Genomic DNA, 17,353 nt, shown 5'->3' with positions numbered 1-17,353 from the left:
CTAAAGGATTACTATGAACACCTGTTCAATTTCTCATTAATTCAATTATCTAATCAACCAATCACATGGCAGTTGCTTCAATGCATTTAGGGGTGTGGTCCTGGTCAAGACAATCTCCTGAACTCCAAACTGAATGTCAGAATGGGAAAGAAAGGTGATTTCAGCAATTTGGAGCGTGGCATGGTTGTTGGTGCCAGACGGGCCGGTCTGAGTATTTCACAATCTGCTCAGTTACTGAGATTTTCATGCACAACCATTTCTAGGGTTTACCAAGAATGGTGTGAAAAGGGAAAACATCCAGTATGCGGCAGTCCTGTGGGCGAAAATGCCTTGTTGATGCTAGAGGTCAGAGGAGAATGAATGGGCCGACTGATTCAAGCTGATAGAAGACCAACTTTGACTGAAATAACCACTCGTTACAACCGAGGTATGCAACAAAGCATTTGTGAAGCCACAACACGCACAACCTTGAGGCAGATGGGCTACAACAGCAGAAGACCCCACCGGGTACCACTCATCTCCACTACGAATAGGAAAAATAGGCTACAATTTGCACAAGCTCACCAAAATTGGACAGTTGAAGACTGGAAAAATGTTGCCTGGTCTGATGAGTCTCGATTTCTGTTGAGACATTCAAATGGTAGAGTCAGAATTTGGCGTAAACAGAATGAGAACATGGATCCATCATGCCTTGTTCACACTGTGCAGGCTGGTGGTGGTGGTGTAATGGTGTGGGGAATGTTTTCTTGGCACACTTTAGGCCCCTTAGTGCCAATTGGGCATCGTTTAAATGTCACGGGCTACCTGAGCATTATTTCAGATCATGTCCATCCCTTCTTGACCACCATTACCCATCCTCTGATGGCTACTTCCAGCAGGATAATGCACCATGTCACAAAGCTCGAATCATTTCAAATTGGTTTCTTGAACATGACAATGAGTTCACTGTACTAAAATGGCCCCCACAGTCACCAGATCTCAACCCAATAGAGCATCTTTGGGATGTGGTGGAACGGGAGCTTCGTGCCCTGGATGTGCATCCCACAAATCTCCATCAACTGCAAGATGCTATCCTATCAATATGGGCCAACATTTCTAAAGAATGCTTTCAGCACCTTGTTGAATCAATGCCACGTAGAATTAAGGCAGTTCTGAAGGCGAAAGGGGGTCAAACACCGTATTAGTATGGTGGTCCTAATAATCCTTTAGGTGAGTGTGTATATATATACCTCTCATTCCTGGGACATTACTTGATTGGGAGATACTTTGTGTGTAAGTTAAAAAAAAACATTTATATTTGAATGTCAGTAATTCAGTAAAAATTATTATCTGATATTTCAATTAATTTTCAAATGTTTACCTTTGAAAATATAACTCCGTTGTTTTGACTATCTGTCTATGTTCAAATAAATAAAGATATTTGGAATTTTAGCATTTATTTGTTATACAGTCTTTACTGTCCAGTGTTGCATTATTGCTCATTTTTTTTCAGTAATTCAAATGAAAATCGGAGTTAAATAAAAATATTAATGGCACTATTTAAATTTAATCAAACTTGTTTATTTTAGGTAAATTTGAGTAAATTGATAAATTAAGTGTACTCAGTAGTGCAGTATATTAAATCTACTCAGAAATATTGTTTGTAATTTGTTGCCTTATTTTTTTTTAAGTACTTTAACGCATTATTTTTTACAGTGATAAATAATGTCATCTAAAGAAAAAAAAAGATTATTATTATTATTGTTGTTGTTATTTTAGTAAATTTACAATTAATTTGCATATTTTGTACATCAAATAATTGAAATAAACACACAGTCATTCAAAAGTCAACAGATTTATTTAGATATTCTTCTCTTTTATCTTTTCAAACTAAGCTCTTCAAAACTTCTAACTTTTATTTTGTCTTTCAGTTCAAAGTAAATAAAACAATTCAAACTAAACCCACTCCAGTCAGTCACAGCACACCATTTTCTTCCTGCTCTGCTCAGTGAGTGCTGTCATTTGACACGAGGATCAAACAGTTGCCACCTTCCTGTGTGTGTCTCAGGACCAAAGGTGACTCCTTTTCCAAACTGATGTTCCCCCTGAGTGTTGGACAGTCCCGTCTGCAGGAGAAGTTCTACTCCCTCCCTCCCATGAGGCTCATATCACTTTGATTTGTCTTGTAATGGTGGAGTTTCAGCTCTCCTTTAATGTGTGACATGACCAAGGAGTAGCCCCAGCTGCTTCAGGAAGATCCGGTGACGTCTGTCACCTTCTGATGACTTCCAGTCTGGGAAGGCCATGATGGCGTAACATCCACCGAGTTCATAAGTAATGCCATCAGCCATCTGTTTATTTTCTTCTGCATGTGAACATTTTGTCCAGATGACCCAGATTATCCACACCACTTTTGGTTGCATTATAGTGTAGTATGTTCTCTCATTTTTGCTTTTCACCCTCAACCTTGATGTCAGGGTACATGGAGGACAGCACCAGTACCGTGTTTCCTTTTGCTGGAACACATGACACAAGGGTAATTGGCCCATAACAGAAAAAATGTCAACTGTTGACGTCCCTGTCCCTGTTAGGCTTCATCTCCTTTGGGATATGTGGCTTGTTTGCCTTTATAGTGCCCACATATGTCAGTCCATTTTCCAGTAAGGCTTCAGCTAAGGGAATGGAAGTAAAAAAAAAACTGGCAGCTGTGACATTTCTGCCACTTTTGTGCCAAGGACCTACAAGCTCTTTTACTACACGGACCCCTTGATTTACGTCTCATTCCCTCCCAGGCTGTCTGTCGAGGTATATGTCACCCTAGAGAGGTTTGCCTAATCTTTATATATATATATATATATATATATATATATATATATATATATATAAAGTCGATATATGACAATATATCTTTGACATAATGTATCAGACAAAGGATATTACAGCAATCCACAATAACAATAATGAATTATTAGCAACTACCTGAATTGTCGTTTCAGGCTGTCACTTAACTGTATCAACTGAAGTGTGTAACGTCAACACAAATTACAAAATATAACTAGTACTAGGGTGTTGTACCGTGTTAGCCATTATGAATGTAGAGAAAAGCCATACAAAAGCCAATAAAAGGTGTCATTTTGCTTGGCTTTTCTCTACAAAATATAACTAGAGAGTCAAGTGTCAGAGAGACCCTCACAAATATCGAGCTCAGTTCCTTCGAGTGTGTTGAGGCTTCACAAAGCCTCCTTTAACTGCTCAGGTCTGCTCAGCGCTTTGACCGCCTTGACGGTTCATTAGCCAGTGCGCATGTCTGCTCGGTGTTTCGACTCTTTATTCATTGAGCTCCGTTTGAAGAACATGAGGTGTCAGCGGAGTTCAAAAACTCGATAGAATTGACAGCGAAATGAATGTGGATGATCAATACATTTTAAATGATTGTGCCCATTAGTGACAAGAAACAAAACTATAAATTATACATCAGACAAATGCCGAATTGTAGAATGTACAATGCAGCAGAGAGGAGCTTTAGTAATACGGGGGACGACACATCTCTCACTGTAATACTCACTTCTCGTTAATATCCCTTCCTCGCTTCGTGCAGCGTTTTCATGCAGCTCTCATTTTTCTTCAGAACCGTATCATATACGTAGTATATGTCTTTATACATTTTGTCGTCTTCATTAGGAGAATACAATGATGCTCTCATGTCTCACAAATTTAACATACAAACATGTATACATAATAAACTTACATGATATACACAAACAGACAGTAGTGGTGCAGCGGTAGCGTTGCCGTCCCATATAAAGCACGCGTGAGTTCGGGTCCCACGTCCATCGAATGTGAATTGTTACCCCAAAGATTCTAGTTTTGTTATTTTTGTTTTAACAGTAAATTCCACCGTGGACCGACAGCGAGCAAGGTGAGCTATCAAAGTGGGGTTGGATCGCCATAAGCGGCCAAGGGGCACACACCCCTAGTAATGATATATCAAACATAAATGCGCACATTTCTTTTATCTCGTCTAATTACAGTCTTTGTATGTACTCAGATATACACTCACATAGTCTATATATCACATTTTCTGTCGCTTCATTTTTCTTTTGGTGTTTTCCTCCTACTTATCCACTACTTGGGTCCCACAGCTCCTTCACATGCACTCACACTTGTCTCCGATCCTGTGGCTTATTTTACTACCAGCAAGAGATAGCGGAGCTCACGCGGTCACTCACTCGAATCATTTCTTATTCAGTGATGGGGCATTTAAAATATATGTGTGTGTGTGTGCCTACACTTCACCTATAGCTGCTTTTGTTATTTAGTGGTGCTAACCTAAACACTCTGCACCATTTTTCTGATGCTGTAATTTTTTTTATTGCTTCACCAACAAACATCTGCATTATGTCTAATTCTGTTTTTCTTTTAATTTCTTTATTCTCACTGACATCTTTTATTTTATAATTCTTTATGTGTTTTATCATCTCTTCACATACCCATAGTTGAGATCCTCCGTGACAATACTTTTTCCACACTCATTTCCAGACTTTGTACAGGACTAAAATTATGGATCTGAAAAGCATTCCTGGTTTATCTGAGCCTAATGAAAACTTTTGAAGTCTCTCTCGTAAGGCGTAAAGGTAAAGGGTGCACACTGTCCGGGGCATCAACCCCAGAATTAGAAGTGTCAAACCGTTATCATGTCCTTGCGGAGCTGGACGGTGACTCTGATAATTCTGAGGTGGTAGGCAGGGATGAGGAGCCCCAACGGACCACCTCAAAACCAGTTCCCAAAAAGAGAGAGGTAGTGATAGTTGGGGACTCAATCATTAGGGGGATTGAAGCGCAGGTGTGCTCCAGAGAGAGAGAGTCTCGCACGGTGTGTTGCCTTCCGGGAGCACAGGTGGGAGACCTCCCTGGAAGGGTGGATAGGCTCTTGGCCAGAGCGGGGGTGGATCCAGTTGTCATTGTCCACGTTGGAACAAATGACATACATAAGGGTAGTCTGTCAGTTCTGTGATCCAAATTCAAAGAGTTAGGTACCAAGCTGAGGAGCAGAACTGACAAGGTAGTCTTCTCCAAGTTCTGCCTGTGCCACGCGCCAGTCCAGGTAAGATTGAGGTGATTAGAAGGCTTAACGTGTGGCTCAAATCTTGGTGCAGGGTAGAAGGGTATAGGTTTAGGGGGCATTGGGACTCCTTTTCCGCCATGACGGGTTATTTCTGAACTGCAGGGGCACCAATGTATTGGGGGAGGCGTATGTGTAGGCTAGTCGAGGATTGTTTAAACTAGGGAATGGGGGGGCAGGGAGTTTAGGACAGGCCAGATTTAGATCTATACATGGAAGAACAAACAATGGTGTAGAAATAAAAATGCATAGTAATGTAAATTTTAAGCAAACACGTAAATGTAGAAGGAGTAACACATTAAAAATAGCTTGCCTTAATGCTAGAAGTATCAAAAATAAGGTAAGTGAGTTGGAGTTGTATGTAGCAGAGCATAATTATGATATTATAGCAATAACGGAAACCTGGCTAAATAACAAAGATGGGGATGAGTGTAACATAGAGGGATACACATTTTTAGGAAGGATAGACAGAACAGAAAAGGAGGTGGGGTTGCTGTTTATGCCAAACAGGGATTAAATGTAAGTCATCTTCAGTTGGATGATGAGCCCCATCTTAGTGAGGACATGTGGCTTCACTGGAAAATATTAGGGAAAAGGTCTCATTTTAGGAGTGTGTTATAGACCACCCAATTCAGACAGTAATTTCAACACACATCTTTTAGTAATATCAAAAGGCAAGTTTACAGGGGATATTATAGTCATGGGGACTTTAATTATCCAAATATTAACTGGGATAACCTTGCAGATGGAGGAGCACAAGAGCAGGAGTTTTTAGAAGTAATCAGCGACTGTTTTTAACACAGCATGTTAAAGCACCAACAAGGGGTGAAGCCTGTCTGGATTTAGTATTCTGTAATAATCAGGATAGAATTGAGGGTGTAGAGGTGATTGAACCACTAGGGTCAAGTGACCATAATGTAATACAATTCTCAGTATTTTGTAAGAGTACAGATGCAAAGACTAAAATTGTTAAGTTGAACTTTAGTAGGGCTAATTTTGAGCAGATGACAAAGTCTAAGTAGGATAGACTGGGATAAGCTTTTAAATGTGGAGACAGTCGAGGAGCAGTGGAACAGGTTTAAAAATGTAATGCAGGACAGATACATACCTAAATTTGGAAGTAATAGGAAACTAAAAAACTCCACGATGGATTAATAAAGATTTAAAAAGAAGTTGCAAAGGAAAAACTGCTGTATAAGGCATATAAGACTAATGACTGCAAAGAGAATCGTGAGCGTATGAGATCATGAGGGCAACCATTAAGAAGGATATCAGAGAGGCTAAAAGACAGTTGGAGAGGAATATAGCAGATAAGGCGAAAGAAGACCCCAAGAGATTCTTTCAGTATTTTAGTAGTAAAAGAACAGTTAAGGAGGAGGTCAAGTTCATCAGGAATAGTAAAAGATACAGACAATGAAATAGCAGATGCCCTAAACTTACATTTTTCTGAGGTGTTTACAAGTGAGCAAGTGGATAACCTCCAGAGGTAAACAACTACTAAGGAGGTACTGAGGGATTTGGAAATTGTAGAGGGAGAAGTGCTGCTCAGATTAAATAAGATGAAATCAAACAAATCACCAGGCCCAGATAATATTTATCCTCGTGTTCTTAAGGAGGCTAGTGAGTACATATATAAACCCTTGACACATATTTTTAGGAAGTCACTGTGCACTGGAGAGATTCCAAAGGACTGGAAAATGGCAAATATCATCCCATTATATAAAAAGGGTGACAGGGCAGATCCAAGCAACTATAGGCCAGTAAGCGCTTTTCTCACAAGCATCACAGGAAAATTAATGGAAGGAATTATGAGGATAAGGATAAGATTGAGCAACACATGACAAGGACAGGAGTTATTCTGAACAGTCAGCATGGGTTCAGAAGGGGGAGGTCGTGTTTTACTAACATGTTGGAATTCTATGAGGAGGCAACAAAAGGATACGATCAAAGTGGAGCTTATGATATTATTTATCTGGACTTTCAGAAAGCATTTGATAAGGTGCCACATGAGAGGTTGGGCATCAAGTTAAAAGAAGTGGGAGTTCAGGGTGATGTTTTTAGATGGGTGCAGAATTGGCTCAGACACAGGAAGCAGAGGGTGATGGTGCGAGGAACCTCATCAGAACTGGCCGATGTTAAGAGTGGTGTTCCACAGGGGTCAGTGCTAGGGCCGCTGCTATTTTTAATATATATAAATGATTTAGATAGGAATATAAGTAACAAGCTGGTTAAGTTTGCAGATGATACCAAGATAGGTGGATTAGCAGATAATTTGGAATCCGTTATATCATTACAGAAGGACTTGGATAGCATACAGGCTTGGGCAGATTTGTGGCAGATGAAATTTAATGTCAGTAAATGTAAAGTATTACACATAGGAAGTAAAAATATTAGGTTTGAATACACAATGGGAGGTCGGAAAAATGAGAGTACACCTTATGAGAAGGATTTAGAAGTCATAGTGGACTCTAAGCTATCAACTTCCCATCAGTGTTCAGAAGCCATTAAGAAGGCTAACAGAATGTTAGGTTATATAGCGCCTTGATCTGTGGAGTACAAGTCCAAGGAGGTTATGCTCAACCTTTATAATGCACTGGTGAGGCCTCATCTTGAGTACTGTGTGCAGTTTTGGTCTCCAGGCTACAAAAAGGACATAGCAGCACTAGAAAAGGTCCAGAGAAGAGCGACTAGGCTGATTCCAGGCTACAGGGGTTGAATTATGAGGAAAGATTAAAAGAGCTGAGCCTTTACAGTTTAAGCAAAAGAAGATTAAGAGGTGACATAATTGAAGTGTTTAAAATTATGAACGGAATTAGTACAGTGGATCGAGACTTGTATTTTAAAATGAGCTCATCAAGAACACGGGGACACAGTTGGAAACTTGTTAAGACTAAATTTCACACAAACATTTGGAAGTTTTTCTTTGCACAAAGAACAATAATACTTGGAATAAGCTACCAAGTAGTGTGGTAGATAGTAAGACATTAGGGACTTTCAAAACTAGACTTGATGTTTTCTTGGAAAAAATAAATGGATAGGACTGGCGAGCTTTGTTGGGCTGAATGGCCTGTTCTCATCTAGAGTGTTCTCCTTTTACAGGGCTAAATCTACTTATTCTAACTTATTCTAATTTATAAACACATTCGTCTCTCCTCTACTCACTGTATCTTTAATATCAATATAACCCTTTATTTTATATAGAAAAAACTATGTACAATTCCCCTATATACACTTACAGTATATATGTCTCAAATTCTTAGTTTGTATAACCGTACTCATTCATACTTTTTGCACTTTCGTGCTCACCCTATTTTTGCCCTAATCTAGTTTTGCCCCTTTGTGCTACACACGCTCTACACTCTGCACCTCTGTGCTTCTCTCACTGCCTCGCTGATTGCGCTCCACACACGTACTCGCACTAACATGCTCTCATTTGCTACATCACTGATTGCGCTCCATACACTCTTTGCACTTATGTGCCTTCACTAACTTGTAATAAATAAAATAATTTTATTCCCTTATCTCTCCCTAACACTGGCACACTCACACTCCTGTCCCAGTGCAGCCCTTCCTTCTTGCTCTCCCTATGGCAAGCCTGGAAGCAGTATCCGGACAGGCTTTATCACCTACACCTTGCAGACCCCTGTTTCTAATCCGGGGTGGTAACTATAGGTCTTCACTCGCACCTGAAGTCAATTTTTCCACTGAAGCACAGTTAGAAGGGGCCGTCAGTGCAATTAGTACTGCAGCACCTCCCTCTTGATCTGCTCTCTCTTAAGAGCGGCATGTGGGCCGGTAATTTGTTGTCTCTTTTATGCCATCCCGCTCATGCTACACTAGGAGAACAATCTCAGCCACAGTAGGAAGCGATACTTCAGGAATTCCACGCCTACCTGTACAAGGCTTGCTGTCGTCATGGTAACCTTAGCATATGTCTTACAACTGACCCATGCAGCCCTCCTTTTCTCCTGGACCGGAGCGGTATCCGTCAGAATACTTAACAACTTGAGGTTCCAGTATTTTTGTGCACACAACATTCATACGATCCCACTCACATTAGCTGCACAGCCTTCACACGTTCTATTTGAGTCTGCAACTGTCTCCGTTGGAGGGGCGGAGGCTCTTTGAAACTTACACGAACATCTTTAGCGAATTAACGCTTACCTTTCTGTTCAATGAAGTGAGATCCATTACTCTGTTGGAGCCTCGTATTTATTACATTTCTTATCACCATATTACCTCACTCTGCATATTTGTCATCATTATCTCATTCCCAGTACACAACTACTCCATTCCTCTCACACCACCAATATTTTCTCCTGCATTAATCATTTTCTGATGGACATAATTACTTCGTACCCATCACCTGTCACCGTTATCTTAATCCGAGTGGCAGGTTCTCCATCTATCACATTCTTAACATTTGGTTTGTAAATATTGGTGGCATCCCAGAGGGAATAAAAGGTATGGGCATGAGCCTTTCATTTTTAACTGTCTGAAGCCATCGGTTACAATATGTATACATATGAATAGGCATTACTTTGGACACATATGAATTCTCTATACTCTGTGGAATAAAGAACTGTTGGACAACTGTTGTCATGTTAAACTCATTTGACAGAAAATTGGGATTGGTGTTTAAAAAGTGGGAGGAGCATGTTAGTAATACAAACAGTAGAGAGATAGATGAAAAAGGTGCTATAAAATACATAGATGTTAAAGTCACAATATACTGTAGAACATGTGATAGAAAATATATGATAGATGCATACAGCAATGTGAAAGACATCATATAATACATAAATATGAAGGACCTCTATGACAGACATAAAAAGAAAATGTACAGTAATAAGAGATGACAGAAAAGGGACTATAACAGAGAGAAAATGACAAATACGACAGGAGTTATAAAAGAGATACAGCAGACAGATGTGAATGACACACTAAGACAGAGAAATGTGAAAGGTAAAACATAACTGATGGACACAAGGCCAGTTCAGAGTCGCCAGTGAACCTAACATGCACATCTGTGGAGTGTGTGAATCAAAGCAGGAGTGACACGAGGAGAACATGCAGGCCTGACAGTCAAGACGACGACTGGGTGACAAATTCAAAGTCTGTGAGGCTGCAGCTCCAACCCCTCGGCCTCACAGTTCACTTAAACTTCTGTCCTCTCCTTATTACTTTGAACCTGCTTCTTTTTTCCCCTTTACTGCCAGAGTGGCTTCAGCTAACTCCATGATGACTTTCTTCATGAACTGCACGTCTCCCAGCACTTGATGGCTGTCTTGTTTGCTGCGTCATTGAGCTGTAAGTCGCACGTTTCATGACAATTCATTATAAACATTTCATTTTCAGGCAGTTCAGATTTAATTTTTATTTTTTATTTTCATATTCTGTGTAACCCTGAACTGTGGGGCGACCCCTAAATGTTTAGTAGAGTACTGGAAATGGAAGAATAAAAGACTGAGAATGGAAGGGGCAGAACGAGGATCAGGGCTGTATTATGAGGAATGGAAAAATCAGTCTGGTGATGAAGTGTGACAGAGGATTGATTCTAAATTAAAGAAGTGGACAGTGACAATAAAAAGGGCCATTTTAATAAAACCAGTGGTCAGTGTGGACAGTCCATTAGAACTCTGACCTTGATGGTGACCTTATCGCGTATACTGTAATTCCACAATTTTACTTTGAAATCCAACACATTCTGTCCAATCAGATGAGCTCTTTACTATTAGTGTCTCATCAGCTCAGCTCCTAATTGGTTCTTGTTAATTGTCTGTGTTGTGCTCCGTCCCAGTCCCGTTACACACTCCCAGATTTCCTCAATCATTTTCTTTTCTCTCCTTGCAGAATTCTGTCCGCTCACAGTGGACATCAACACGGCACACAGAGACCGCCGTCTATCTGAAGGGAACAAGAAGGTGACATGTGAGGGAACAGACACTGAATATCCTGATCATCCTGACAGATTTGACTACTGGGGTCAAGTTCTGTGCAGAGAGGATCTGACTGGGACTCGCTGTTACTGGGAGGTGGAGTGCAGTGGACACCTCATGAGGATTGGAGTCGCATATAAAGGACTGAGCAGGAAAGGAAGATGGTGGGGCATCCCTCCTTGGAACAATGACAGGTACAGGGGTTTTTAGTGCTGTGTGTCACAATGACAAGCACACTGTAATCAGCATCCCCTACAGCCCCAGAGTAGGTGTGTATCTGGACTGGCCTGCTGGCTCTCTGACATTTTATCGCGTCTCACACACAATGACCCTCCTGCACAGCTTCAACACCTCCTTTACTGAGCCCCTCTATCCAGGGTTTGGGTTTGGTCTTCACTCCAGTGTAACAATCAGCCATCTGACACCATGTGACCACTGACCAGTACCCTCCACCGGTCAATTGATGTCCCCAGAGGCGCAGCTCATTTTTGCATTTGTAGTTTGGGGTCAAAATGAATTTCACAGGATTTGGGGGGGCAGCTCTTCAGTAAGTGAATTTAGTGTTGAGAATGCAGGGTGAGTGTGGCTGTCTGGGTCTCCATTGTTATTGGATTTGAGGAGCCAATCAGCTGTGTGTGTGTCATAGTGAGGGGCAGAGTGTGAGAGAGTAATGTGGATGTAGCAGCAGTTAAGTGTTTGGTTTGCAGTGCACAATGAAATATATAAGCGTTTGTTTTAGAAATGTCATAAAGAGATGGCTGAAAAGGTCAAGTAAACAAGCAGAATGTTTCAGGGGGATGTCGAGTAGGGAACTGGAACTCTGTGATGTTCTTTCAAGCCCCTAGTAAGTCTTGCCAGTTGGCATGTATGCAGTTTTCATAACAGGATATGTGCTGAATTCAAGTGATATTGAAGAACAAGGACATTATGGAGAAAGACTTTTATCTTAGGCTGGTTGTGTTCTACACTAAAGTACCTCATGTCTTTTAACCAATCAGAGAATGATATTCAGGCATTAATTCAGCACTGTTATGCAAATTCAGATGTTAATAAAATGGTCTTCTGACCCTTCTTTTTGACCATTCTCTAACAGAATACTCTGATGAATGCTTCGTCTTCGACATTTTCTGAGGAGTAAATTAAAGATGCAATGGACGAGTTTCCTCCTGCCTGATTACTGACTCAAAGGTGTTTTATTAGACTTGTCCTAGTAGAGGAAAAGTTTCTTTCTTTAATTAATGAGCTGATTTCTTCCACAGGGGACACTTCAGACCTACAGATACTTGTCTGACCAGAAGGGTCCCCATGTTGATTCACAACACATGACCCTGAGTGTCATTGAAAGTCAACTGTTTAAAATTCTTCTGGAGCTGAACTTCTGAAAGGCACTATATAGACTAAGTATCAGGAGCTCTGGAATAGTGACTATGTGTAGGAGCGAGTGAAAGATGGGAATACTATAGAGTGTCCCCCCTCCATTGGTCACTTAAGGGGTCCATTATTCCAATCCAATCAATCCACCGAGGAATCACGGGTCAGTCAGATGTTGGACATACTGATGAGAGTTTGGTGTTCTGCTGAGTCACTTGACGTCACATTAGACATTAAACTTCACCACCTTCTTCTTGTTTCCAGATTTGTCAATCCTGCTATTCTGGAAATTTTGACATTCTCAAAAAAGTGAATTCTTGGTGAAGGTTGGGATCTCCCTCAAGTGACAGAGGAATATCACAAGTGGCACTTTGAAAGGCTTCTTATTCTTTCAAGCAGAAATGGTCTGAAATTTCACCTTGTCTGACAAGCTGGAGATCGATTTCAAATAAATATACACTTGGATAAGATTAAATTGTACTATTTGGGTTCCAAGTTGATTCAGTAGGTGTGATAGACAAGGTCGACGTTATCAAGCACCCACAGCCTGATCCAGTCACACACACACCTTGTATTTGTGTGAATGTAATGTAATACCTCAACCTTGCCATGCAAGAAATAGACAAGCTGTAATTCTGTAGATCTGGAAACATCTAATGTTGTATTCCTGAATGAAGGATCGATGAAACTCCTCCTGTATGTTTAATTAACTTTTAAATTATTGGACAAAGTATGCGGCAAATTAAGCAAAGCAAAGGGCTAAAAGACACTAAAGTCCGACCTCACTTAAACCTTGAAACTGCCTATTTCAAAATTGCCAGGGTGTTTGTGGTTACATGGTCAGGTGCAGCTCTAGACGTCTTCTTCTTTCAGCTGCTCCTGTAAGGGGTTGCCACAGTGGATCATCTTCTTCCATATCTTCCTGTCCTTGTCATCTTGCTCTGTCACACCCATCACCTGCATGTCCTCTCTCACCACATCCATAAACCTTCTCTTAGGCCTTCCTCTTCTCCTCTTACCTGGCAGCTCTATCCTTAGTATCATTCTTACAGTAAACCCAGCATGTCTCCTCTGCACCTGTCCAAACCAACACAATCTAACCTCTCTGACTTTGTCTCCCAATCATCCCACCTGAGCTGACCTTCTAATGTCCTCATTTCTAATCTTGTCCATCCTCGTCACACCCAATGCAAATCTTAGCATCTTTAACTCTGCCAACTCCAGCTCTGTCTCCTGCTTTCTGCTCAGTGCCACCTTCTCCAGCCCATATAACATAGCTGGTCTCACTACCGTCCTGTAGACCTTCCCTTTCACTCTTGCTCATACCTGATCTAAATCAGGGTGTCCAACTCTGACCCCAGAGGGCCGCAGTGGCTGCAGGTTTTCCTTCCTGACACTTTCTTAATCAGTAACCAATTTCTGCTGTTATTTGACTTCTTTACCCTTCCCTTCCTTTTGTTAATTGAAGAATCCTCTGAATTGCTTCTTTTTTTCCTTAAATGGCAGCCAAATAAAAATGAGATGTGAAGTGAACCAATGATTGACCAGCCAGGGGGTATCAAACTCCCACCAGTTTCAAAGAAGCCGATTGTTGTTGTTAATTGAACTCGTTACTTAATTCCATGGCTGTGCTCTCGTCTGATCACCTTCACCTTTCTTTATTTTCTGTTACTGTATGACAGCAAAGGTTATCTGGTCATTTGTTGGGTCATTTTGTATTTCATTACTGTTTGGTTGAGAATTAAGAAATAAAAGAAACAGTTAAGGGGTCTAAATCTTAAATAGCAAATCATTTAAAATGAAGAGGAAAAAGTTAATTAGCAGGATAAATGGGTCATTAATTATGAAAATGGTTAGAATGAAAACCTGCAGTCCTCCAGATTCGACGTTGGACACCCCTGATCTGAATTAAAGAAGGAAACAGTCAAGTCTCCATGTGCCTCGTGTGTTCTTGAAAACAGAGATGGTAAACAGGCGTGTGTGTGTATAATGAAGAGTTACTGTTCAGGAGAAGCCATCTATCTACCCAAACAGCACAATATTGTACCTTGTTTAAAAAAGACAAAAAATAAATATTAAAAGATAAAATGACAATGAATGTGTCTAACTGTACTTACCTTATTACCTCAGTCTATCCCACTGGACTCCCTTTCACTCGTCTACAGCATATCCAGTATGAGGTATTCTCAGTTTTAGGTCTAAACCCAAACTGTCAAGTTCTTCATCTGACCGGTGCTGTAGACTCCTTGAGGAGAGGTTTGATCAGCCATACACCTCGATACACACACAGCCAAGGGACTGGCAAAGCAGGGAATGGGATTAACAGTTGGATCAGCAATCTTGGATTCTGCGTCACGTGTGATGAAGGGTGTGAGGCCGAGCGTCGGTGATGTGGCACTTAATTCTAGGGAGGCAACAGTGCAACACGTCCTAGCAACACAGTCAAGAAGGATAAAGATACAAAATGGCAACAGGCCGCACTTACAATTTAGCAGTAAAAACAGTTTATTAATTGTCAATTCATTATTAACACCAAATACTCATGTATTAATAATCTTGAATGTACAAGGCCTACAAGAACTCAAAAGTAAAGAAGAAGAAAAAATATTTAAAACAAAACAACACAGAAAGCAAGCTGATGAAATGTCGGCTAACAGGAGCGCCGCAGAACAATCCCACCACTCAGGGGAGTCCTTCTGAATGAAGACAGACCAGGGAGGGCAGCTGGCTTTGTTCACGTCTTACAAGTCTGTCCTTCTCAGAGTGCCATCCACTTTGTGCTCCAATCCCAAACTCCACATGTGCTACGGGGTGCAATGGGGTTGCTGATCTGGAAGTGGCACTCTATACAGGGCTGATGAATGGTGCCATAAAAATCAACAAAAGTGATTGATCACAAATGTCACATTACATGTTTGTGTGATCTTTGTGATGACATTACAGTTTCAGAACATGCTAACTGATAAATAACAGACTTATTCAGTGCATGATCACAGGTTTGAAATCAGAAACACATGAACTTTGACGTCTGCATGCCACGGCTGACCTCAACAGTCCACTCAGGAGTGACTGACCGTTCTTCCACCAATCATCTTTCTTCTTTTGTCTTCAGTTGGTTCCTGCCTTTTCTGTGCTGTCCTTTCTGATTTTGTCCACGTCACCTCTGCCACTGAGCGTATTTCATCGATGTCACCTCTTCATTTTATGGTTTTCACTTTTTATATTTTTCTTCCTTCTTGCATTTCATAGCCAATGTTTCCTTTTAAGACAAGTCCTTGTAAGAGTCCAGCTATACTCACACATTTGAGAACATTAATAAAATTAAAAGTAAAAAGATTGTGGCTAAAAAATGAAACAAAATACAAAAAGTCCAAGCAGAGTGAACCAACGGCAAGTAGTGAGGGGTGAAATTTGACCTTCAGTGGTGGGGGTACAGAAGGGGCCACTTTTGCTTTTTGGAGTTTTCTGTTAAGTAAATGAAGCCGAAGCTTTGTGTAGCTGACACTCTCTCAGAGCAGAGCTTTCTAATCGTCCATCCTGCTGTTGGAGTTTATTGAGCTCCTGTGGCCTCCAGCTTGTAGTCTCGACATGAAGAAACGTTGTCTTGGGCATCGATATGAAGAAGGTGCTGAACTCAAACTGAAACCTGAACCAACACATTCAGAGTATAGAGCGTCCTTCACACACACCCAGGATATACTGACATGGAACAAAGTGACATAAGTTATATTTTTAGGTTAATTTATCAAATTATCACCTGGGTCAGCAGAGATCCCTGTGTGTTTTCTGATTTGTCTTCTCTTTTTCTCATATGTTCTGCATTCATTATGGTGTCCCATTTCTCAAACATTACTATTATTATTATTATTATTATTATTATTATTGTAAATAATATTCCTTCTACACATTAATTGATATTCTTCATAATTGTGATGCCCTGTGGTAACCCTAGCATGCTGTTGTAACGTCCTCTTCAGGTCTTAAACATTTCTCTTTGAACCCTGACTCACCCTTGACACACAGCTGATGAATGTGTTTGGTTTGTAAAGACTCTTATCATTTATAAATGATAACCTAAATTAGTGTAAAAGTCTTATAAAGCCCCTCTACATTGGTCTGTCATGTGACGGCTCTCTTTTTAGTCTCCTGTCCTTCTCGACTGTACCTCCCCAGTACCTGATTGGACAGCATTGGCTGTCAGCTGACATCACTAAATGACTTCTTCATTATCAGGGTTAAGAACGGCTGTCTGCACTCAGCCCAGGCGTCGGCCATCAGATGATGGTGATTGAAGTAGTTATCACCACACAGTACTGTTGCTACCTCATTCTGTTGTCTGGTGTTTGTATTGTTCACCATCTTATGTCACAGCACTGGTGCAGAGATGATCAGTCCATGTATCGCTGAAATCCTGGTAGTACAGTTGCTGAATCCTTTATGAAATCTTACGTGTTGCTGATGATGGCTGATACAGGAGGACCAGTTTCAACATTCAGAACAGCTAAGAGGCTTACCACAAGTAAGCCAGTCATTTATGACTATTAAGGAAAATTATGACTATGAAGGACACAGCTGTCTGAAAAGCGTTAACCACATTTAAGACAACAATGTGGTTTTTATTGCACCTATAAGTTATTGAAGAAGATTCTTGCTGTTTATGAAATATGTGTTGTATTCCAGTGTGTTCAATCCAGTGTGAGTTCACATGTGGCTCTGAAGTGGCCTTACATCTACGATCTGTTTGCCACTTTCAGTGTTTTCTCCACTATTCTTATGTGCTTATTAACTACTTTCAACTGGAGTCCTTTGGCACATTCAGAAGATTTTTCTTCATTTTTTATTTTTTATTTTTTTGCTTAAGGATCCAATGGAAAGATCATTTGTCATTTCTGGGACAGGCTTTACTCCAATATGACTTTTCGTGTGTCTCAAAAAACTTTTT

The 17,353-nt window shown here is 40.6% G+C and overlaps 2 protein-coding genes across 2 annotated transcripts in view; both read right to left on the bottom strand.

The window, feature by feature from the left end:
- Window positions 1-17,353, bottom strand: part of LOC120528477 (zinc finger protein 502-like) — a 691,287-nt gene that overhangs the window by 296,430 nt on the left and 377,504 nt on the right. The gene's annotated exons all lie outside the window — the stretch shown is intronic.
- The window catches only part of LOC120528485 (zinc finger and SCAN domain-containing protein 2-like), a 422,905-nt gene continuing 420,303 nt past the window's right edge, over window positions 14,752-17,353 (bottom strand). The window contains exon 3 of the mRNA XM_039752664.1: window positions 14,752-14,841. Within this exon, the coding sequence (XP_039608598.1) occupies window positions 14,816-14,841 (26 nt within the window). The 3' untranslated portion in view covers window positions 14,752-14,815. The remainder of the gene's footprint in view (window positions 14,842-17,353) is intronic.

This window comes from Polypterus senegalus, chromosome 4, assembly GCF_016835505.1.
Source record: "Polypterus senegalus isolate Bchr_013 chromosome 4, ASM1683550v1, whole genome shotgun sequence".
In the NCBI taxonomy this organism is placed as follows: Eukaryota; Metazoa; Chordata; class Cladistia; order Polypteriformes; family Polypteridae; genus Polypterus; species Polypterus senegalus.
The sequence above is the reverse complement of the archived record's forward strand: the minus strand, read 5'-3'. Positions and strand labels throughout refer to the sequence as shown.